The 23,280-nt window shown below is 53.1% G+C and overlaps 1 protein-coding gene across 8 annotated transcripts in view; it reads right to left on the reverse strand.

Moving 5' to 3' along the window:
• Positions 1 to 23,280, reverse strand: part of IQCE (IQ motif containing E) — a 46,541-nt gene that overhangs the window by 20,959 nt on the left and 2,302 nt on the right. For 2 of the 8 annotated variants that reach the window (XM_059154626.1, XM_059154633.1), the window contains exons 2-13: positions 19,547 to 19,594; positions 18,417 to 18,462; positions 14,945 to 15,073; positions 14,248 to 14,382; positions 13,305 to 13,375; positions 9,189 to 9,302; positions 9,011 to 9,061; positions 5,472 to 5,542; positions 4,360 to 4,432; positions 4,135 to 4,184; positions 2,559 to 2,722; positions 1,125 to 1,180 (exon numbers count right to left, since the gene is read on the reverse strand). In XM_059154626.1, the coding sequence (XP_059010609.1) occupies positions 1,125 to 1,180; positions 2,559 to 2,722; positions 4,135 to 4,184; positions 4,360 to 4,432; positions 5,472 to 5,542; positions 9,011 to 9,061; positions 9,189 to 9,302; positions 13,305 to 13,375; positions 14,248 to 14,382; positions 14,945 to 15,073; positions 18,417 to 18,462; positions 19,547 to 19,594 (1,008 nt within the window). Of the gene's footprint in view, positions 1 to 1,124; positions 1,181 to 2,558; positions 2,723 to 4,134; positions 4,185 to 4,359; positions 4,433 to 5,471; positions 5,543 to 9,010; positions 9,062 to 9,188; positions 9,303 to 13,304; positions 13,376 to 14,247; positions 14,383 to 14,944; positions 15,074 to 16,353; positions 16,530 to 18,416; positions 18,463 to 19,546; positions 19,595 to 23,280 lie in introns of those variants that run through there. The other 6 variants (XM_059154629.1, XM_059154631.1, XM_059154630.1 and 3 more) reach the window with 5 other exon arrangements.

The following is a 23,280-nucleotide window of genomic DNA, read 5'->3' on the forward strand; positions in this document are numbered from 1 at the left end:
GCAACACAGGCATTTTTAAAAGATATTCTTTCTCATTTTACTTTCCGGTTATGAAACCCAAGGAAGAGATGAGGGAAACTCAAGCACAGCTATGGGACCGCGTGTGGCTTCACAACCCCAGGACAGCTCCACCTTGTGGGAGCCTGTCGGAAGGGAAGCCTGTTGGGGAAGTAAAGGGAACCGGGCCAGCAGAGCCCAGCCTGGGGCGGGCAGGGGGCAAGGCGCCATTCATGAAACAGAACACGGGCACAGGAGGTGAATTCATAAGCTTCTTTTCTTTGTGCTCATTTACCCTAGTGTTTCCTTAGGATTTCTGGGACTTTCAATCTCTGCGCTTTCATCCTGAGTGATAGCCCAGCTGTGCCAGCGGAGAGCTACGAAGCCCTGTAGCCTGCCTGATGCCAGCCCCTCTTAGTCTCAGGCGAGAAAGCGCCATCCCACGTCACATCTGAGCCACCTCCAGTTGACTCTGTTCCCAGCGAGCTTTGTTTTCAAAATACCCACAATATATAGAAACAGCTTGGGTTTTGCTGCTGTGTAAATACGCAGAACTGTTTTGTTAAATACTTCCCTCTAGGTTTACTCTGCTTGGCCCAACAAGTGGGCAGCCCTCACAATTTTGCCAGGCTACTCAGAAGAAGCTGAAACTTTGGGCCAGCTCCAGTAGAATCTGGCTGATTACTGACCAGAGGAGTGAGATCGATTTTACAGATTCAAATCTCCCCTGTTTTCTGGTGGATGGACTGTTTCCTGAGGACTCAGACACACAGACTGGTGGGTGAGCAGTCACAGAAACCCACACACACTCATCAGGCTGGGTCTCCCATCACCTGCCTCTGTCGCCAGTCACACACAGAGTCTGAAACCATGTGCCACGTGACCATGGCATTGCCCCCTGTGACACCAGGGACGGGAGAGGCACAAGGCATGGGTCTCATCCAGACCTGCGAGAAGCCTGCCCTGGGCGCCATCCGTAGACAGCCACTGTGCATTCACACGTTCACTCCAAGTGTCCTGTGAGCAAAGGTCTCCTCTGTGTCCCCACTTTATAAGCTGCCTGGCTCTTCCTTTAGCATGAGCAGGTCCAAAAGGGTAAAAGGTGAGCTGAGAGGCACACCACTCACTTTTTCCAGCTCTGCGATCCGTCTCAGCAGCCGGGGCTTACTCCATTCCACATAACCTGATGGAAGCAATGGTTTTAAGAGACAGACCTCCTACAACCATCCCGCTGGCCCTTTCAGCCCGAGCCCCCCATCTCAAGCGCGGCCTGCAAGTTTCTCCTTCCATAGCCAGCTGCAAAGCCAGGAGACCCCCCACCTGGCAGATGCTTATAAGCCAAAAGGTGCCTTCCTGGGAAGGATTCTGTCCCCCACACTGCGGCGCTGTCCCTCGTGGGCCATCCAGTCCTGATTCTACCCGTCAGGCTTGGCCCCATCCGTCCAAGACAGTCTTTCTCAAGGTCACACGAACCCGCTTTGCCCTATCCTCTACCCCCTCCCTCCTTCCAGCATGTCCTTCTGTGGTGCTCCTAGCTCTGTGGGCCATCTCGCCGGCTACTGGCAACCATGCTTGGGCTCACCCTCACCTCGCCCTCTGCACACTGCTGAGTATGTCTGTGGCTGCACCCGGGGCCCGCCTCGGCTCCACTCACTCTCCGGTGCTCTGAATCCCACTCAGGTCCTCTGCTGGCTGGGGAACACCTGCCGAAGCCTCCGCCCTGAATCAGTGATACGTCCTGCACCCATGCGGACAGCTATTCCATGCAACAGACTGGACTCATTCCCTTCCCCCATAGCCACCCCTCTCTGTCACCTCCACCTCAGTAAAGGACATCGTCCTTTTGGGCACTCAGATAAAAGCCCTGGAGCCTGGCTCCTCCCTTCTCTCAGAGGCTGCACCAGATCTCCCAAAGGCATCCGGAACCTGGCCACCTCTTACCCCCCAAGGTGCCACCCTGCTCCGGGTTGCCAGCAGCTACCGCGAGGACACCGCAGAAGTCCCGTCTCCCTACAGTCCACTCGGCACAGAAGCTGGTCTTCTCCCCTCAGCCCAAACCCCGGGGGCCTGGGCCTGGGCTCCACAGCCCTGTCCTGCGTCCGACCCCATGCCTTGTCTCATTGCCACCAGCCTCCCACTGCTGCCACATGCTGGGCACGCTGGTTCTGGGCCTGGCTGTCCCTCGCCTGTCCCAGCTCTGGCAGCTGTCACTGTCCCCAAAGCCCCTATTCACACACCACTGTCCCTGACACTTGCTACCACCTGACCCATGATTGATGGGTTGGCCTCTCGATCCCCTCCAGTACGATGCTGCCCCCACGAGGGACATCTGCTTTCATTCCCTACTCGATGTCGCTTCCTAGAAGGGCGCCTGGCACACAGCAGGCGCTCGTTACATTGGGGAAGTGCGTATCTGCATTCGTGGCAGCTGAACTAGGGCCTCGGGGACACAGCGGGAGGGCCAGGATGCTCCCATGGCCTCTGCCCGCATCTTCCCTCCAAGAACCGGCCACGCGGCCTCTCCTGGAGCGTCTCTCTGTGGGTGGCTCTGGGGACCGTACCCTTCGTGGTGGAGATGGTGGGGGAGTTGCTCAGCACGCGGTCCAGATCTTCCTTCAGGCTCTGGTTTTCTTCTGTGAGCTCCTGGACGCTCCGGGACAAGCTTAGGAGGGCGCTGCTCACTTTTTTCTGCCTTTTGAGGCCCATTTTCTTCTCCCCGGGAGGCCTGGGAATAACAAAGCCAAGGGCTAGGTTTGAGCTCCTAAAGCGGCTTTATAAATGCCTGAAAAGAGGGATGGGCACATGACAGCTTGTCCCTGGCTCAGAGTGGCCTCTGCTGATGTTTGCTGTGGAACAGGGAACATGGACTTTGAGCCCCAAGGAAGCAAACTGCTATCCCCCAAACCGAATCCCATTCTCATTTGTAAATCTGCATAACAAGATGCTGTATTTGATACTAGTTATCTGTTCCAAACTGCATTGCTTAAAGACTGGGAACTTGCTCTCTGTCTGGTTACATAGATCCCTGTTTAATGATTCTGCCCCTTATCCCGCGAAGTCCAACGTAACAGCCAATCCTCACAGTTTCGTTTCTGCATTTGCAAATTCAGCTACTGGCTAGAATTTATTTGTAAGCCCTGAATCGACTCTTGGGGTGCCTTTGGGGTTGCTCAGGGACAAGGGCAGCGGGCGGAAAGCCGGAAAGCTGGAGGGGTGAGCTCCTGGCAGGGGCGGGGTAGGATGGGGGTGGGGACCCCGCCTTCCCCGTGGTCCCCACGTGCTCCACCATTGCACCTCCACCATCCGCTGAGTGCTCTCCCCCGATTTGTGCTGTGGCTGGTGATCTCACAGTTTAAAACCACCCCCTCTGCCCGCACAACCCTCAGGGGCATCTCATGTTCCTAATCACGAGAAAGCACGTGTGCGTGTGTGCGATGCCACTCCAGGAATCCAGTATTTACCAAATAAGCCGTCTCTAAACCGAAATACACGCAGAAACAGGGCGGGTGATGATGTCGTGACCCGAGGCTCTAGGAACCTACTCTGCATGCCCACCCCGGGAAGCGACGGCTCAGTATTCAAGCAGGTCCGTGTTGGCGGACATTTCGCAGAACATACCTGCTGCGGACAGCAAGAATCAACTGTCCTTTATGGAAAAAGCTCGCCAATCCCAGAAGGGGAATAGGGAAGCCGTGCCTGACACAGGGTGAATGTTGGATACTCGTTCGCAGCTCAGCGCCGAGGCTGGTGACATGGCCAAATCTATGATAAGGGAATCTTCGAGATATGGAAACCCCCATGTCTCTACTAAGAAACTCCTCTGGGGAAGTGAACTTGTATTCTTTGTACTTGGTATTAAAGGTTCTGGACAAGGAAGGCCTGCTTTCGACAACAGTGTTAACTGCGTGCAGAAACCATTCCGAAGCAGGAGCTAGGGACTGGGCACGTGGAGAGGTGAATGTGCCAGCACGTGGCCACTAGGAGGGGACATGGGTAATGGTCCCAAGCAGAAACACATCCACTAACACACCACACAGGTGCGGGCTCCAAAGAGGAGGGCACTGCCGGCTCCCACATGGTGTCTGTGCTACTCCTAGGACCAAACACAAAACACGGCTCTCGCGGACAGGATCGTACTTCTTTCCTATGGGTTCGGAGCTTGCCAAGAGAGTCTGGAGACGGTGGATCTGTAAATACCAAATTAAAGTACATTACGATACAAATGAGCATGTAGACCTTTCTCCAAAACCAAGCTGAAACCAGATTCCTGATTTCCGCCTAGTTCCTGGGATTCACGTGCAAGCTAAGGGTCCCCGGGTGTAGCGGGACAACCCCCGCCCCACCCTGGAGAAGGCCACGCACCTCCTCGTAGTAAGTCTCCATGGCAATCCTCATCTCTTCCAAATTAGTGGTCTTCATATCAGTCTGCAGCTTGCTAGAAACCCAAGTTCAGAGTTAGTGCGGCAGTGCCGCCAGCCCCAGGGGCAGACCAAGGGCTTCTGGGAACGTCAACCGGGGATGGCTTTGCGAGAGCTGTGGGCTGGGTGAGGAGCCTCGCAGACTCGCATGGAGACCCACGGGAGGATCCTCACCCCTCAGGACCCCCTCCATGTTGGACCCGCCACCTCCAGGTGTGGTAACAGACTCTCTAAAGCTATTCCTTCCTAAGCAGGAGGCCTTCTGGGAAGAGGCGAAGTGACTGGGAAGGACCCAGTCTCGGGGTGAGAACAGCTGCCTCGGGGGGCGGGGGAAAGAGTGCTTTGTAAGGAGGGAGCATCACTTCTTTCCCGCAGCACCAGCCCCTTCTCCCCCGCCTCAGCAGCCCACAGACTTCAGATAAAAAGCTCCAGCAGACAAATGAAAGTACAGTTAGAGTTCAGGATTCTGCAACAGGAGAAATCAGCAAATAATCCAAACGTTCACAGTTGACAATTTCAGCCAGAAGCACAGGAAGGGGAAGCTGCTGTACACAGGGGAGACTGGGGCAACAGACGACTCCCCTCTGTGTTGTATTACGGGGCGGGGGAGTGTGTGCGGCCGACCCCAAGGAGCACCAGGGCGCCATGGGAATGGGCCGGCGGCTGGCGTCCCAGCACTGAGGGCTGGCATCGAGACCAAAGACCCAGCGCATGCCCTCCAGTGGCCTACAGAAGACGGAGGAGAGAAAGCAGTTCCCAAATGCACAAGGGACAGGAAAAGAGATGAAGGGTGGTCCCATTCCCAGTGCCGTTTGGAGGAGGTGGCTAATACCTTCATCTTTAGATGCAGAGGGAGCTGGGATAAGCGGCATAGGACAGAGGGTGGCGGGGTGGGGGGCTGAAGCTGCCGTCTGGGCAGACAAAGCAAACCCTGGTACGGGAGACGAGGCAAGGCGAGGGGCGCATGTGCTGGCTCCAGCCAGCCTTCGGTGGGGCGAGGCCTCGGGGACCCTCCAGACCCTGCCCCGCCCCGGCCACCCGCCAGCGCGTCCGTACTTGATCGTGTTGTCCTTCTCCTTGCACTGCTGCTCTAGCTTGAGAATCCTCTGCTTTAGCCCATTGACGACCTGCCGATGGAACACCAGCACATCAAGTGGACTGCTTCCGTGTCCGTGAGCTCCCCGTCCCGCTGGACACTCAGACTGCCCTGTCCCCAGGCTGCCAGCTGACCTGGCAGCATCTGGACACCCTCTCCCCCTTGATTGCTGCCCTCTTTCGTAGAGTCTAGGTGCAGCAAGGAGAGGGCCAGCTGTCCCACTGGCTCTGGGTGTGGTGGCAAGGGCAGGGCAGGGCTGGGAGATGTGCCTGCAGGGGCAGAGCCTTCCCCTTGGCCACATTCCACATTTCCAGGAACTGACGGGATGGTATGCACTTTGGAGGAAGCCACTGCCAGCACTAGACACAAAGATCCCATCCTGACCTGTCCTGGGCAACTGTGTCCGCAGTGGTCCCTTGGAAATGAGCCTCTGCTGGGCAGCGTTCCCCTGCCCTCCCTCCGGGAAATGAAAGACCTCCTCGTCCACCTCATTCTTTCCTTCTCTCTGTTAACATATCACTCTGGGAGATAGCACCCTTAGGTTTCTGGAAGACTATCCCTTTCTTTCTTCTTGAACCATCAAACAACTGTTTAATTGGATTTTGAGCTGATTTTACATTTTATTAGTAATACATGAATACATCTTTTTATAAAAGAAAAAAATTAAAACACTATAGAAAGAACTATGCTCCTTGACCTTAACCCTCTCAACTAAATAGTGTCCTCCACTGAATGTGAGTTCTCTAGACCTCATTATATGGATGTGAACCCCTCGACAGTAAGACGTTCTGCTGTGTTTGTGGAAACAGCACCCTACCGCACACAGTCTGCAACTTGTCATTTTCCCACCATGAATGGTCTTGGTGTCTACCCCTCTTGTGCCTACAGATCTCGGTGATTCTTACACGGTGTGATCATGTGGTGTAGACATCCATCCCTCTACTGATGGATATTCAAGCTGTTAATACAAACAAACCTTCAGTAGACATCCAGCCCTCCTCATGCACATGTGCAAATGTCTCTTGAGGGGAGACGGTGACCATCACAGTGTCCAATCACGAGACGCAGTGACTCTGAAGGGCAATTTGGCAGCGGATGTGAAAGTGGGAACAGTCCATTCCCGAGGATCTAGAATTTCTACCTTTTTTTTTTTTTTTTAAAGATTTTATTTATTTATTTGATGGAGAGAGGCAAGGAGAATGCGAACACAAGCAGGGGGAGTGTGAGAGGGAGAAGCAGGCTTCCCGCCCAGCAGGGAGCTTGATGTGGAGCTCGATCCCAGGAGCCTGGGACCACAACCCGAGCCAAAGGCAGACGCCCAATAACTGAGCCACCCAGACACCCCTAGAATTTCTACTTTTAATCAACTTTAATAATTTTTTAAAAAAGGGGCGCCTGGGTGGCTCAATGTGTTAAGCCTCTGCCTTCGGCTCAGGTCATGGTCTCAGGGTCCTGGGATCAAGTCCCACATCAGGCTCTCTGCTCAGCAGGGAGACTGCTTCCCTCTCTCTCTCTCTCTGCCTGCCTCTCTGCCTACTTGTGATCTCTGTCAAATAAACAATAAAAAATCTTTTAAAAAAATTAAAAAAATAAAACCCACAGCAGGGTGTTAGATGGCTCAGTTGGTTGAGCTTCTGACTTGGTTTTGGCTCAGGTCACGATCTCAGGGTCATGAGATCAAGCCCCGCATCAGGCTCTGTGCCCAGTGCACAGTCTGCTTGGGATTCTCTCTCTGCCTCTTTCTGTCCCGTGCTCACACACATTCTAAATAAAATCAATAAAATCTTAAGAAAAAAAAACCCCACAGCATCAAATAAAAATGCAAAAAGTCCTTCCTCTACAAGTACGTTATTTATGTAACTCTAAATTCTCATCTAAATTAATCACATAGACATTGTTGAACATAGCTGTACTGTTTTATGTTCTTTTTTTATTTAAATATTTTATTTATTTAGGGGCGCCTGGGTGGCTCAGTGGGTTAAAGCCTCTGCCTTCGGCTCAGGTCATGATCTCAGGGTCCTGGGATCAAGACCCCCATCGGGCTCTCTGCTCGGCAGGGAGCCTGCTTCCCCCCACTCCCCACCGCCCGCCCCCTGCCTGCCTCTCTGCCTGCTTGGGATCTCTCTGTCAAATAAATACATAAAATCTTTAAAAAATATTTTTTTTCTGAAGATGTTTTAATGAGGCATTATTCTGATTTTAATGGTTTCTGGTTTAATGGGCAACTATAAATATCCTTACATGAAAGGCTTTTTGTTTTTATTCTGTTTTTTTCCCTGCAGACACAGCTCAAAAAGACACAGCCTGGACAAATGGCAGGCATGGCCTCACAGACCATTCCTCAGCTCAGTCCTGCCAACCGAAAACGCAGTGTCCATCTCGGAGCATGCCCGCGCGGTCTCAGTCCTGCTGACACTGGTTCCAATAGTCTTACTTGTAGTAGTTGGAGCAAATGTCCTCACTCAAGTACGCACGGCGGGGTAGCAGTGGGGACCCAGGCAGATGCTGCTGGCTGCGCGGGGCCTGTGGATTCACTACGAACCTGATCTGGGCCAATCTCTTAACCTCAGTTTCAGGATTTTAAAAAAATGGGGACTGAGTCCCTATCACAAAAAAATCCACTGAGATTACATATGACCATACAAGGTGTAGGAGCTACTGCTCACCTAAGAATGATTTTCTTGTGGAAACACCTGCGTCTGTTCTAGGCCCTGAGAGCATTTCCTGTGTGCTCTCCTCAGGGCAGAGCCGGGCTTCAAGCACTCACGCGGGGCCGGCTGCTTGCTCTCCATCCGGGCCAGCACCGGCCCTCTGTGTGCTTGGGGCAGATTCTTGTCTGCCCCGCTCCCCCTACTACCGATCCAGCTCCCGCTGTCGTCTCGGGGTGGGGGGGCCGTTACAAATTTTAGGTCACCAAACCCAATAATCACGTCACTAATGTTACTGAACTCCCTGGGTTCAGTAATCTCAGAATTGTCTTCCAGTTTCCTTTCCGCGTCTCGCCTTTCTAAGAAAAGCATGCTCCCCGACTCAGGAGAGATATGGGGATGCGGCTCTGTCCACCTGCAGTGGCTTCCCACCACAGCACTGGTCACAGAACGACACTGCTGCCTGTCACCACGTTCCACTCTGCCCGCTCTGGCTGTGCGCCCCATGGCCACGGTGGCGTGTATGCCGTAAGGGTTTAGTCTGTTCCCACTTAGTTGCCGTGTTCACTCAGCATCACTACTCGAGCCCAATGTGTGTCTCAGGTATGGCAGGGATGCCCCCACTGTGACCGCGGTTCCTACAATGGCCCTACCGCCCCGTGCGGAGCCTGCTCGGCCTCCCCTCGCATCCCCCGACAGCATCCGCAGTGCTCCGGCTCCGTGGAGGCTGGTTTAGGGAATTCTGGGCCCTCATGCTCTGTCACTCCTCTCTACGTGAGAGGAAAGGCAGCCCTCACCCGTGGGGCGATTTCAGCGGGAAGGTCATCTGTCCTGTGGGCGATCGTACTCACCCAGCCAGTATCAGGCCTTTTCTCTGCCAGAGTCCGAACAAAATCGGGGCCCTGCGGTAAGCAGACGGAGAGATGAGGACACGGGCGGCGCAGCCTCTCCCCCCGACAGCCTGAGGCATGGAGCCTGCGCCTTCCCAGCCTGTGGCCGAGCGCTGCCACATGGGGGGCCACCACTTACTCGGGAGGGGTCCAAAAGCTGCTCTATCTGCCGGTCCTTTCTGCTATTTTCCTCTTCTAGGCGCCGAAGCTTTGTTCGCATGAGATCCACATCACTTTTCTGCATGTGCAGTGACTGAAGGGAGACAGAACCACACACACGTATACCTGTGCACACAGACGTGCACACGAACGGCCTGGTCAAACGCCCATCGGAACAGATCTTGCAAAGCGGCCCGGTGCCCAGTCAGGGTGCTGTGTGTGTCACGGAGGGGAAGGATGGCTCATGTCACGGCAAGCAGCCCTGCGTGTGTCACAGTGTGTGTCGCTAAAACTCGTCAAAGGCTAACTACCATCTTCTTAACACCCTTGTCCTCTGCTGGGGCTCAGGGGGTCAGAGCAAAGGCCCCACGGGTTTTCACCCATCTGGGGTGAACTGAGGAGAAAAGACCATGCAGCCCATTTCCCGCTAAACTGAGTTGATTCGCTCTCACAGCTGCCATGTACTTGGAATTCTCTCCCGGTTTCTACTCAGGACTTACAACACTCTTTTAGGAAATGGCAATGGCAGGGTATTTCTCAGTTTTGTCTTCCTTGTCCTCACTGAGAAAGCTCTCTCCCAGGCCACAGAACCCCAGAGCCCAGAGAGCGTAAGGTTCAGCGGTGCTCACAAGCCACAATAGGCAGTGCCCATGCCGTCAGCCAGTGCCCACGCCGTTAGCCAGTGCAGTCAACCAGCTGCCAGCATGAGCCTTGTAGCTGGACTGGCCAGCTCTCCTGGGAACACCCTTCTCCATTCTGGGCACTCATGGTGTGCAGGAAGGGGGACAGCATCTGAACAAAACCACCACCGGCCAGCTGACTCAAAGCATGCACCCACGGAGGGAGACCTGGTAGGTCAGCCACACACCTGTGGTAGGCCAGTAGCGCTCTGGGGCATGAGAGGTCCCTGGCACTTGCTGAGGGTTTAATGAATAAGTCAGTTCATGCATAGCTGTTGAAAAGGAGAAGAAATCATATCATGGGAATTCTGCTTCTGGAAATAGGAGGTACACTCTCTGTTCCCTCCTGCTTTGTACCCTGAGAAACCTTGGACGGTGTATAGGAGGCAAACATGAGGAGGCTCAGACGGGTGGGGAGAAGCAGCAGACTAGTTCCGGAACCAGAGTCCCCCCTTATGCCTCATACTCACTCACTGGAGTATGGGGGAAAGGCAAAGCCTGGACAAGCCCATGGGCACAGACAGGAGAGCCTCCTCTCCCCAGCAGGAAAGGGCAGAAAACTTATGGACAATAATGGCTCCACCTCGGGCAGACCCTGCAGAACGGAAAATGGCCCCATCCCTGTCAGTGACAGCTAAGTGCGGAGTCCAGCCCTGACCCCCACCACCCCCGCCAGGCTGTAGCAAGGCTCCCTGCCCCCTCCTTGCTGGGGGAGGGGGTGGTCAGAGGAGGAGTGGGGGAGGGTCAGGACTTCCCTGTCCAGGGGTAATGAGGCCACACACACACACACACACACACACGCAAAACAAAATGCGAGACCTAAATCCTAACATACCAAAAATTACATTAAATGTAAGTGATCTAAACAAACCACCCGGAAGACAGAAACTGGCAAAGTAGATTAAGACCAACCATATGTTGTCTACAAAAAGCTGATTTTAATGTGGCAAGAAAGGAGGTGGAAGTAGAAGGATGGAAAGAGAGACACCACTGAAACATTAACCAAAGAAAGCAGGAGTAGGTCCGTTAGTGCCAGTCAAGCAGACATCAGAGAGCAGAGGCAGATGTCATGTAGCGACTATCAGGGTCAATGGGACACAGTGACCCTTAAAGGCACACACTGGAGGGGAAGTGACGAAACTGGAGGGGAAGCCAGACCCACCAGCAGAGTGTGGCCTTCAACACCCTTCCCTGAGCGACGAGCAAGCAGCTGCAAAGAAAGCCAGCAGAGGTGCGAGGGAGCACACCCGGCACCCCACAAAGGCTGACGGCCCACACACCACGCTGCCAGCAACGTGCACACCGTCTTCCCACGACTGTGGCATAGATGCGAGGGCGGGCACTCCCTGGGTCACGGAGCCAACCTGCACACACGTACAGGAAACAAAGCTACATGGGGTGAGTTCTGTGGCTACAACGAGTCCACTACAAGTCGGCAACAAAAACAACACGAAAATCTCTAAACGCTCAGACACTCAACGACATAATTCCAAATAATTGTGGGCCAAAGGGTCTTCAGGGAATTAGCACAAGAGAGAAGTACGATAATATCAAACTTGGTAGGACGCAGCTGGACCAGGGCTGAGCAGAAGGAGCCATGGTACGGGCCGCCCTGGAAGGTTCCCAGGGCAGGATGCTCCGCGGAAAATGCCAGTCTCCAGGGGTCCTTTATAGTATGATTGCATGTACAGAGCATCATCAGGACGCCAAGATTGTAGCGATGGGGAGAAGTCATGGTCACCGGGAGTTAGGAATGGTGAGAGGGGAGGGAGACAGGTCTGACCACAAAGGGACAGCTCAAGGAATAGCCTGGGGCAGCACATTTGCTGACGTGTGGCAGGTACATGACCACACACACGTGGCAACATGGCGCGGAACTGGAAACGCACATGGCGCCCATGTCCATGTCCTGGTTTTGATACTGTGAGGACAGGTGGGGGAGACTGGTGCAGGGTCAGGGGACTCTCAGTGCCACCTCTGCTACTGCTCAGGACAGTCTACACCCTGCTCCTCACTGAGTGTCAGGCTCCCTGGAGTGGTCTACACCGGTGGCCCCTCGCTGAGCAAGCACTCGCACTGGTACTCTGCTGAGCTCTCACAGCAACCCTGAGAGACTATACCTCTATGGTACTCATTTTCAACAGGAAACTGAGGCATCACTTGCCATAGAAAAATGACTGATGCTCCAGACCCCAGAGCCACAGTGTCAAGGAAGTAGACTCTCTTCTCTCTGCGTCTAGAAGCCTGAGCTGATTTTTTCCAGAAGCCTGTGACGGTGAAGTCTGAATAAAGTCAGCATAATTTTACCCAGAGACCCACTTCTAGCCCCACGAAGATTCAAGAGTGCTACCGCAGTGATTATTCAGACCTCAAAACTGGGTTCTCCCCATGATACCTGCCCAACACCTGTTCAACACCTGCCCTGAGAACGTGGCACGTGGGAGGCACCTTCACTGCTGTGCGCTCCCGTGGGGCACAGTCTCTTGGTTCTACCTGAAATCAGAGCATCTCGTCTGGACCGACGCAGAAGGACCGTGTCTTATACACAGTGGCCTAGACCAGGCGCTCCTCAGGCAGGGACGGCTCGCAGGCCCATCACCATGGCCGGGCCCTGGACGTGCTTCCTGCCCACACCCTGTTTAACCTCTGGTGCCCAGACAGGCTGTGGGCCCCCAGATGGGGTTCGGCTGGTGGGGACAGTAGGGCTAGAAAGAGACTGATATTATGGAAGGGAGCGAACCCTGGCCTCTTCTCTAGGGGCCCAAGAACGCATACGGGCACTAAAGCACAGCATGGCAGTCGTGATTATGGTGACGGTGACGAGGATGACAGTGATTCAGCTCAGTGCACTTTATACATCAGGGACTGGGAGATAGCACGTGGTGGGAAAAGCAGCCTTGGCCTTGGGAGGCAGACGGCCTTAGTGGAAGTCTTCATTCTGCTACTGGTTGACCTTGGATGGATGACTACCTTGTCTGAGTCTCAAGGTCATCACCAGCTAAGAGCCATGAACTCCCTCACAGACTCCTATGGAGATCCACAGAGTGAGGGCACATGGAACATCCAGTTCACACGGAGACACACACACATACACACACATAGGAGGCTACTGATAACAATGACACCAGCGACCTTACCCGATGCCAAACCTCTGTGCCGAGGGACTGTGAGGTCAAGCCCATGCTGTGGGAGCAGAGCAGAGACGGCGCTGACACACTGGGGAGGCCTCTCCCGCAGCTGGCGCAAGGCGGGCCTCCCAGCTTCCAAGGCACAAGCCCGGGCTTCGAACTCGGGCGTCCCCCCAAAGCTCACGTTCTTTCCGCACAGACACATCAGCACCGACCCAGGCCTTCCCACCCGTCCTTGTAGAAGGTTCTCGCTGTCCAAAACCAGCAAGGGACAGTCAGAAACACTACCTTCTTCAGCTCAATGATCTCGTCGTACATGTCTTCCTTCTCTCTGTAGACCGGGGTCCCGGGAACGTGACCTGGAGGGCGATACGCAAATGTCTGAAAAGATCATCCCAACAGCAGAAAGAATTCCTGGCTGCACCTTAAGGAAAACCAAGAAGTTGGTAAAATTACCCTTTAAAAAAAAGGAGGATTAAAAAAAAATAATAAAAGAGCAAAAATACTTGCATGTTTTATAGCCTGACCACAATACCTTCCCCGAAAGTAAGGAGACCAAAACTGATAGCAATGCAGAAAAAGAAAGCAGAAGGAAGTGGAAAGGTGTGAACACAGGGCTTACTTGCAGGAAAAGGAAAGAAGGGGCCAAAAGGAGAAGCGGTATGTTCAGGTTTTAAATAGCAAACAAAACGAAAAGACTAACACCCCTTCCCATGTCGAAGCAGTGAGGCACATTCTGGTTCCGATGTGATACCCGATATACGGAGACTCCAAACCACCGAAGCCTAAAGTAGAACTGGGAGCCAGCCAGCGCGGGCTGGGGGTCAGCTCGCGGTCACAGTGACAAGTGCGGAGACCCTCAAGGAGAGCTGTGAGAGCCGTGCAGGAAAGGCCAGGCAGGAAGACAGAGACAGGACAACATGCAGCTTTTCTGGTGAGATGTGGGCTTTTCCTTATTTGCAATTGTTATTTCTAAGGTTGTGTGTCCAACAGATTTCATTAAGACTCTAAGTTTAGGGGGACGGGCCCTCCTGGAGCCCTGGAAGATGTCTCTGTCCACATGAGCAAAGCTACTTTCTAGGAGGACAGAGTGGATTTGCAGGACCCCGTCCTCTGTCCGTGATCTCGCAGGGATCCAGCACAGGAAGCCCCAGATCTGTGTCCAAGCAGATCCCGCGCTCTCCCTCCTGCTTTCCCTCACTTGGGGCCTCACCAGCATCACTGGGCTCACCATTGCTGGCAGAACGCCTGAGATCTGACCTCTTCATTCTCAAAGCTTCTGTCACATAGTCGGGTGTGCTGCTGGGGGGGGTGGTCCATGCATGCTCCAAGGTCACGTCTGACTTCAGGGGCTGGGTCAGACTTCCTGGTTTGAACGTGCATGGATTTAATACGACAGGTACACACAAACACGACAGGAGGTTTTGCCTCTAATCATCAATCTTCCTGGGCGGAAGACAGCTAAAGGCGGCCATCAGATAGTGGCTATCGGTGCCTTGCTGCTAAGTGTTCAATAAGCAGATCTCAAGAGATAAAGAAAGCCCAGGTCTGTAGCATCTGCTTAGTTCCCTGGTATAATAAATATTCCCACCACGTCCAATCTAAGCTGCCAGGGTGACATCGACCAGCTCCCCAAATTCCTAAAATGGAAAAAGAGGCTCGTGCAGGTTGGCAGGAGCTGGCTCCAACAGGCCAGGCTGGCCGGGCCGAGGCCTCCTAAGACTCAAAGACATACGGTGTCACACACGCAGACCGTCAGAAACCACACTGACCGGTTTGTAAAGGTTACGAGGCTCAATGTCTTCGAGAAGATTAAAAACAATGTCATTCAAAGAAGTCAAGTCACAAACCGTAGCTTAAATCACCACCCTCGATTCCTAACTCTCTCCTGTGGAGTGGGAAAGGTCTCTGTCGGAGCAACCACATACCTGGCTTTGAGCTTCCCAGCCACAGTCTCTGTGGGGTTAAGGACATTCTGTTACCAAGAGGCATGCTTGCTGCTGTCCTCAAAGATCTCCAAGACGCCACTTTTCTCGGCTTAGAGTGATAAGGTGACTCTAGAAAGTGAACACATGGTTTCAGAGGTGCAAGAGATCAATGCCGCCCCCCCAACGCAAGTGTTTCAGACAATAACCAGACCGCAGAAGAGTCGCAAGAATATTCTGGCAAAAGTAAAAAACACAGTTATGACGTGTAGATATATTTACATTTCCTTTTAAATTTTCATTATAAAGACATAACATAACAGGAAATTTATCTATAAACACAAATCCATAATTCTGGCAATATTGGATGTTTTCCAATGCGTGTGTAGCTCAGCATAGCCGCAATTTAGGGAACATACAATTTTGTGTCCTTTATACTTGACATTGTAAAAAATTTTCCATTTTGCTTCCACAAGCAATAATATCAAGAACTTAATATATTAAAAAATGTGGAAGAAATGAGAAGAAAATTACCTTTCCAGGGCATTTTTTATTTTGTTATCAAAGTAAGGAAAATGTTTTGAAGCTCTTTTTTCATCTGGAATTTCATCTCTTTAATTATGGAAGATATGACAAATGTATGTGAAAACTTAGTTATCCAAAAAACAGGCTCATGTTTAGCAAAGAAATGTCTGTCTAGAGCAGTTCCTAAAAACCTAGGTCTAATACGTTTAGTTTTTAAAAATTTTCTATGTTTTGGGGCACTTGGGCGGCTCAGTTGTTAAGCTGCTGCCTTCGGCTCAGGTCATGATTCTAGGGTCTTGAGATCGAGCCCCACATTCGGCTCCCTGCTCAGCAGGAGGCCTGCTTCTCCCTCTCCCTCCCCCTGCTTGTGTTCCCTCTTTTGTTGTCTATCAAATAAAATACCTAAAAAAAAATTTTTTTTTCCTATATTTTTTTCCACGGCTTCAAAATTTATGAAAAATGTCCCATTATGATTTAGAACAGGAGAACAAAGACCCATTTGACCTGGACACATTTTCGCTCACCAGGACAGCTGACGGCCTTCCAAAATTGTCCATTTAAGTGCTCACTTATAAAGTAAGTCAGCAATCAGGTAAACAGCTGTCCAAGCAACATTTCCCTCCTAAATGCATGTGATTCATCAACAAATAGTAAGAATTCCTCAGGAAATGTGCACGCACACGGACCAAAGCAGGAAAGGCAGAAGGAAACTCGGGCGGAGGAGCACGTTGGCGAGCAGGGCCCCCAGCACCCAGCCCCCAGCCCCCGTGCTCCGGAAGCTACAGACCCACGTGGAGCTGGCCTGAACATTACAGAGACACGCCTGTGACGTTAACAGGACACGCAGTCGCTGCCATCATGGCCCAGGAATTCAGACAAAAGCACACCTGCTGAACAGGCTTTCCGAAGGCTGTGAGGGGAACGGGCCTTGGGCCTGAGGTCTGGCCAAGCAGCGTGAGAGGCAGTGCTGGCCCACGGAGAGAGACACCAGAGCTTGGGGTCAGGACACGCAGGTCAGTGGGGAGCAGGGCAGCCTCCGTCAGTGATCGCAGGACCAGACTCCCTGCCAGGCGCCAAGAGAAAGCACCGGAGCTGCAGGGCCGCTGAGGCTCAACAGCCCCCTCCAGTGGTGATCCGGGGGTTCTCACCGGTGTAACTTAACATGAAACACAATTCTGACATTTACAGAAATCAAGATAAAAACGATTTGCTAATTATGATTTTAAACACCTAATGCTGAAATGCTGACTTTCAGTGAGAATGATGAAAGATGCTGTGATATTCACCTTCGGCACCTCATAGCCACGAGGACTTAAAACGAAATGGTTTTAAAACAAGAAGGTTTAAAACACAAACACCCCACTTTCACTCTGTATCAATCGTCAGGCTCCTCCACGGAAGGAAAGCAAGATCATCAAAAATCCAAACTCAAAGACAATTTCTCTCTAATGTTTATATTTCTTTGTAATAGAAAACACACTTTCTCGGGCGCCTGGGTGGCTCAGTGGGTTAAGCCGCTGCCTTCAGCTCAGGTCATGATCTCAGAGTCCTGGGATCGAGTCCCGCATCGGGCTCTCTGCTCAGCAGAGAGCCTGCTTCCCTCTCTCTCTCTCTCTGCCTGCCTCTCCATCTACTTGTGATTTCTCTCTGTCAAATAAATAAATAAAATCTTTAAAAAAAAAAAAAAAAAAAAAGAAAACACACTTTCTTTCCTTGGCAGGAATTACCTTTCAAATGTTTCCCTTGGGCTAATATGAAAGTCCGTTAGCATTTTCTGAGTGCATCACACACGTGACACGGTGTTTGAAGTGTATATGCATGTAAGGAACACAGATATGTGTGTAATAAAGTCTGGGACTGCCTCAGGTTTTTGGCGAGCAAAAGGAAGCCAATCCAGGATTTAAACTTTGTCCTGAAGACACTCCTAAGCGTAAAATTCACCTGTGGTTCACTGTGCTCTAGAGTAATGTCGTAACAGTGGAAGAGGCTGGCTGGTCATCTGGACAAAGACCACGCGCCATGGACTGAACATGTGCCCCCACAAGTCCTCTACTGAGACCTAACCCCTGCTGTGACCGTGTGAAGGGGTGAGGCCTGCAGGAGGTGACTAGCTCATGATGCGGGCCCTCATGAAGGGATGAGTGCCCCCATAAAAGGGACCCCACCGAGCTCCCTTGCCCCTTCACCCATGGTAGATATAACCCGGCAGCAGCTGTCCACAGTCCAGAAGAGGCCTCACCAGAACCTGACTGTGCTGCCACCCCAGTCTGGGACGTCCAGCCTCCAGGGCTGTGAGAAGTAACTGTCTGTTGTTCAGAAGGCGCCCAAACTTCAGTTCAGCTGCCCAGGCAAAGAAGAGCCCACCCCTGCCACCTTGTACCTGACGGGCAGCCACCTGCTTGCCTACAGCCAAGGATGCTGTCTCCCAGACAGAGTTGCCACCCCTGCCGAGGACGGGGAGCACAGAGCCACCAGGCTGGCGCAGCCAGGGTGAACGCACAGGAAACCACGACACCTGCTCAGCCCAGTGTGCCGACAGCAGCTCTCATGCAGGAGCCGATCCCGAAGGGACAAGGCTCTCTGGCCATGGCGGCGTTCCAAAGACACAAGCAGGTTCAGAGGGTAGGGAAGGAGCACAAGAGGCTGGAAACATGGCATCTGCTGGGGGCTCTGGGGACCACGAACAGGAGCCTCAGCCCCTCGCTGGGCCTCCTCCCACAGGGAGCACTGGGGCCATGGGGGAAAGCGGGAACCCCAAGAGTGCCAGCTTGTAAGACCCCAACACAAAACGGAGCCAAGCAGCGGAAGCGTCACATTTCAATGGCCCCGAGTGTTTGGAGAAGGCATTCGCGATCCTTCTCCCAAGACGCCAGGGAAGGACAGCTTCTGAAAACCATTTTCTGAGTTCAACTGCAGAAATCTGAGGGATGAGGGGCCTGGACATACTTACTTGGTGATGTGGGTGGAGGTTTGTGGAAACTTTTCCTTTTTGTTTTCTGAAAGAAAGAGGAAATGAGGTAAAGCATGCTGAGCCTTCTAGAGCAGCCCTGAGGCCCCAGTGGTGAAGCGCAGGTGTGTTCAGGAGGGGTCGGAGCAGGTGCGAGGGCAGTGACAGAGCAGCTGAACTCAGCAGAGACATGAGCACAGTCTGAGCCAAGGAAAAAGCCCACGGCACAGCGGGGCGACCCCAGGACACGTGATCAGAGCTGTGCTCCGGCCAAGCTGGGTCCCCAGGGGCCCTGGCAACACTACATAGGCACAGGCTGAACACACCCCACAAATGGCGTATCTTCGACCACCCTACTGTCCTCATGCCAGTGCCTGGAGCGTCAGGTTTTGACTGTCAATGAGGGTGGATTTGGCAAGAAGAAACCCTCGTGAACAAGGCACCTGCAAGGCCAGCTGGGGAGGGCTGGTCCAGCAGAGGAGTGACCCTGTCGGCATCCCGTCTCCCGGGACAACCCTGATGCCAGGCCTGGAACTGGGCACCAACTGGGTTCTCCTACCCACTCCTTATGTGCCCATGCCGCAGGGGTCTCTCGTGGCAGACAGGGGGCCTGAGAGGCTCCCCCCGAGTCCACAGAGCTGCGGTGCAAGGGGGATCTGCTGGGGCCACGTGCCCTCAGGGCTCTGTGCTGAGGGATGACTGACGTGCTGTCCACTCTCCCTTCAGGCTAGCTCCGGCAGCCCGGGGGCCATCCGGCCACGACATCATGCAGCACCAGGATGGCTGCCAAAGGGTCTCCTCTTTCCTCCCAGAGCCCTCACCCTCCCCTTACAGGTCAGGACTGGGGGCCGAGGGGTTGTAGCCAAAACCAGACCCAGGAGAAGAGCTTACCATCTGCCTCAAATATACGCCATTAGGGACTAACATCTGCATACAAGTCTTAAAACTACAACCACAGTTGTTTACAACTAAGGGCTCAAAACTCTTCAGGTGCTGAGGAGCACGTGCGGTTTGTGTTCCAGCTCTAAACTCAACACTCGGGGGGGAATGACCTCGTGCACGCATTTGGGCAACATGAGTAACGGCAAAACAGCCAGCGCGGGGATCAGCGGCTGCCCCCCGGTCGCACTCACCGTCTCAAAGTCAGAGTCAAAGGTAATTGCAGATAGACTGTCATCTCCCTGGAAGAAGAGATGCAAACGTTGAAATTTTAGGGTACCTGCTTGGCTCCCCACGGTCGTACACACGAGGTGGAAAGAGCCCAACTACAGCTACACAGGCAAAGACTCAAGAAACCCGGTCAGAATAAGCACGTGGCAGCCAGACAGCTCAGCCCGGCAGAAAGATGGGGTGGGGGACACGGAGCAGAGCCTCTGCCTGCAGGTGAGCTCTGCGTCTGTCGTCTGTCTACCTGGCGACACCATTGGCACAAACTGTCGATAAAGAGACAGTCTGGAATAAAAGGACTTCATTTTCCACATTTTTAAAACGTGCTCTCATTCACCTTCACATCAAAGCACGTGGAATCTGTGACTGGATCCTTATCAGAACAAGTTGAAGTCGTTCAAAAAAACATACTCATTAATACACGCATTATTCAGACACATAACGCTCCCTGCCCTGGCCCGGGGTGGGGGGGTGGGGACTGGGCTCGAATAAAATCTGCACTGCCTAATTTCAGGACTAGGAGGTCGTTTCTCAAGAGAAGAGTGTTTCCATGTAACTCACGGGCTCAAGTTTACATCCTGAAAAAAAGGAGAGAGACCAGAGGAGCAAAATTTACATTCTTTCGGACTATTTTGTCGCTGGTTTACAAAGCTGCTGCTGGGAGTTAGGACCGCACGCCCCTCCTGTGAACCGACTATCTGTGTCTGGCTGCGGGGGTCCGCGGTGTGGTGGAGCCCACTTCCCACCCCAGTGGACCTTTGCTGAAAGGCACACGGATCCTCTGCAGGGCTGAGCGTCAGCACCTAGACAACATGCTGCTAGCAGCTTGCGGGTCTGCTGCAAACGGGAGCAGCGTCCCCCTCTCTCTGAAACCCAGAGTCGGGACCCATGGTGCGGCATGACGTGGGGCAGGGGGAAGGGAGCACACTCCGATAAGCATGATCTTTTACCAGTCACAGACTTGGGTTTTCGAGGTCACTAAACAGGTGACCTTTTCATGGGGAAAGAGCACATGCCGATTAGAGAGAGGAGTTTTCCTTGAGCAGAGTGTATGAATATAACATGCAACATTTAGGAAGGGAAGACAGGGGATTCAATGTGCAGATCCTGGGCAAGACCAGAGGAGCCACTGCGGTGACCGCATCTAGGTACCCGAGCATCGCCAAGGACGCGCCTGCCAACGGTGCGTGTGAACCCACTGGAAACCACACAGCAAGCAAGAGGTTTCTCTTGTAGACACTTGTCATTATTACTTGTTCTGAATACACTCTTGAAAGCTGTAGTGACCTAAAGGCTCAACGAGGGAATGAGGTTATGTGTGTGTGCGGTGGATAACGCCGAGGGACCTTCCTCTCCCACAGGTGTGCCAGCCCACCACGCCCTCTCCCTAGCCAGTCCTCCCCACGGGTCACTGTGGTGTCTAGCCCTGCCAGCCATGTCTGGAGCCACGGAGCTGCTGCAGACCCGCCCCTTCCACCGGCAGGAGGCCACAGATGGCGTTAAAAACAGCGACCACGTTAAAGAAAAAAACCAATAGCAAACACATTAACAGTTGGTTCTCTGAGGCTGCCGGACTAGACAGCACCTGTTGTGCGACGGGAACCCAGGGGCCATGGGCGGGCGGGCAGTCCACGGGCAGAGTGTCCCAGGAGGCCTGGAGCGGCATCAGGCTTCTGCGCATGTTGTGCAATATGGGTCATGCTTATTGGGTCCCAGCTTCCTCGACCACAGAGGACACGTTCCTCTACCAGATTTTTAAAAGCCCTGAAAGACCACATACACTGCTAATTAAACACGGAGGGAGAAGACACGGCGCGTCCATCTGAGAAGCGGGGGCCTGCGGGGACTCAGTTCACGGTGACTGTGAGGAAGGATAGACTTTCAGAATGGTTGGGTGAGGAGCTTGAGCAATTGTTTCTTCTACAACCATTGAACACAGAAGCTTATAAAATAAATAATAGCTTGAAGTTTCTGGAAATTGACCTAAAGGCATAGAGCAATAGAGGAAGATTCATTCAAGAAAATCTACTTAATGTGGGGGAATATAGTGGGAATCTGGGGCACCCCTCACCCCCAAACTCCATTCCATAGAAACTACTTGAGAGATACCCACTCTAGGTGGGTACAGGCAGGATGGTGAGGAATGGTAGGCTGTAAGTTCTGCCCCAGATGTGGCAGACTAGGAATTCTGGGTCCCCAAAGCCCCAACACTGGCTTGCTGGTAGGGCAGAGGTTCCACACAAGGAGAGTCAAGCCCAGAAGGCCAGAACCCCCTCCTGAAGCAGGGGTGTCACTCCAGGAGAAACACACAGCCATCCCTGCTGCTGAGCGTAGCACCGAAGTCCTTCCCTGGGGAAGAGGCAGGCCAGTGGTTGTGCAGGGGGGTGAGGGGCCACTGGCTTTATTTGTAGTGGGTAGTGGAGCACTCCCATGCCTCCCCGACTCCACTGTCAAGTCGAAGGCCGCGGTGACATGGTGGGGAGCAATTACATAGCCCTCCTGGCTCTGCGATCATTGCAGCAGGAAGTTAACCAGCAGAGCAAGTGGAACTCTAACAGATCCAGGAGCGCCTTCCTGGGGTCAGAGTCAACCCTGAGGCTCAGGGAGGCCCTCTGCATTAGACGGCACCCACGAGGAGCAGGCTCAGGGTGGGCTTGGAAACATTCTCCACACCACACCTCGATCCACCAAGGGGCACAAGCCCATGGACACTACCTTGAACCAAACACTGGTTCAACGAGGAACTCCGAGGCTAGAGCAGCTCCCAGGAAGCCAGGCTTCGAGGTAAAATCACACATCCCTGAAGTCCAGGGGCCACATGGGCAGCTCAGGTTACCCTCTCAGGCTGCCCTTTCAGATGGAGAGGAGCAACCCAAGCTGCTAGACCTTGGCTGCAGGTGGGCAAAAACTGTAAACTCCTGCCCTGTGCCAACAGCATCCAGGCCACAGATGCGCACATGCAGGCACACGCAGGCACACACACCACAGATGCACATGTGCATGCAAGCAGGCACACACATAATGCACGCACACATACGCACAGGCGTTCATACTGCACATGCATGCACACGCACGCGCGCACATCACAGATGCATGCGTGCCCACACGCGCGCAAACACACACGTACACGCAGTGGTCAAGGGCAGAAAGTTGACCAGAAAGTGGCTTGTGCTGACCCAAGGGTGCCCCCTAGGTGGTGAGGCTAGAGGACGTAAATAAGAAAGAATCCAAGCAGGGAATCAGGGGCCGCACAGTGTGGGGAGATCAAGTGCGGGTCAGTCCAGCCAAGTCACTCAGTGAACAGCTGAGCCACCAAGCAAACCACATTGGTCCCATGGGGAGGAGGGATCAAAACCCAGAGTTGCTGTAACATTCTTTCTAAATGTCTAGCTTCCAACAGGAAACTATGAGACACAGAGAAAAACAGGAAAGTGTGAGCGATAGACGGGGGAAAAGCAGAAACAGAAACTTCTGAAGGGGCCCAGATGACAGACTTCGCAAAGTCTTTCAGAGCAGCCGTCATAAATATATTTGAGCTGTGTTGCCGGGAGGCTGCAGGAGGGTCTGGGAGGCAGGAAGGCCCAGGGGTTGTGCAAGAGGTCAGGGGAGGCCAGGGGGTCACCTGAGTAGTAAAGCACATGACACAGAACCTTATACATGGTGAATGCCTAATAAATGTTCTTACTGTCTTGTTCTAGAA

Source organism: Mustela lutreola, chromosome 17 (genome assembly GCF_030435805.1).
Source record: "Mustela lutreola isolate mMusLut2 chromosome 17, mMusLut2.pri, whole genome shotgun sequence".
In the NCBI taxonomy this organism is placed as follows: Eukaryota; Metazoa; Chordata; class Mammalia; order Carnivora; family Mustelidae; genus Mustela; species Mustela lutreola.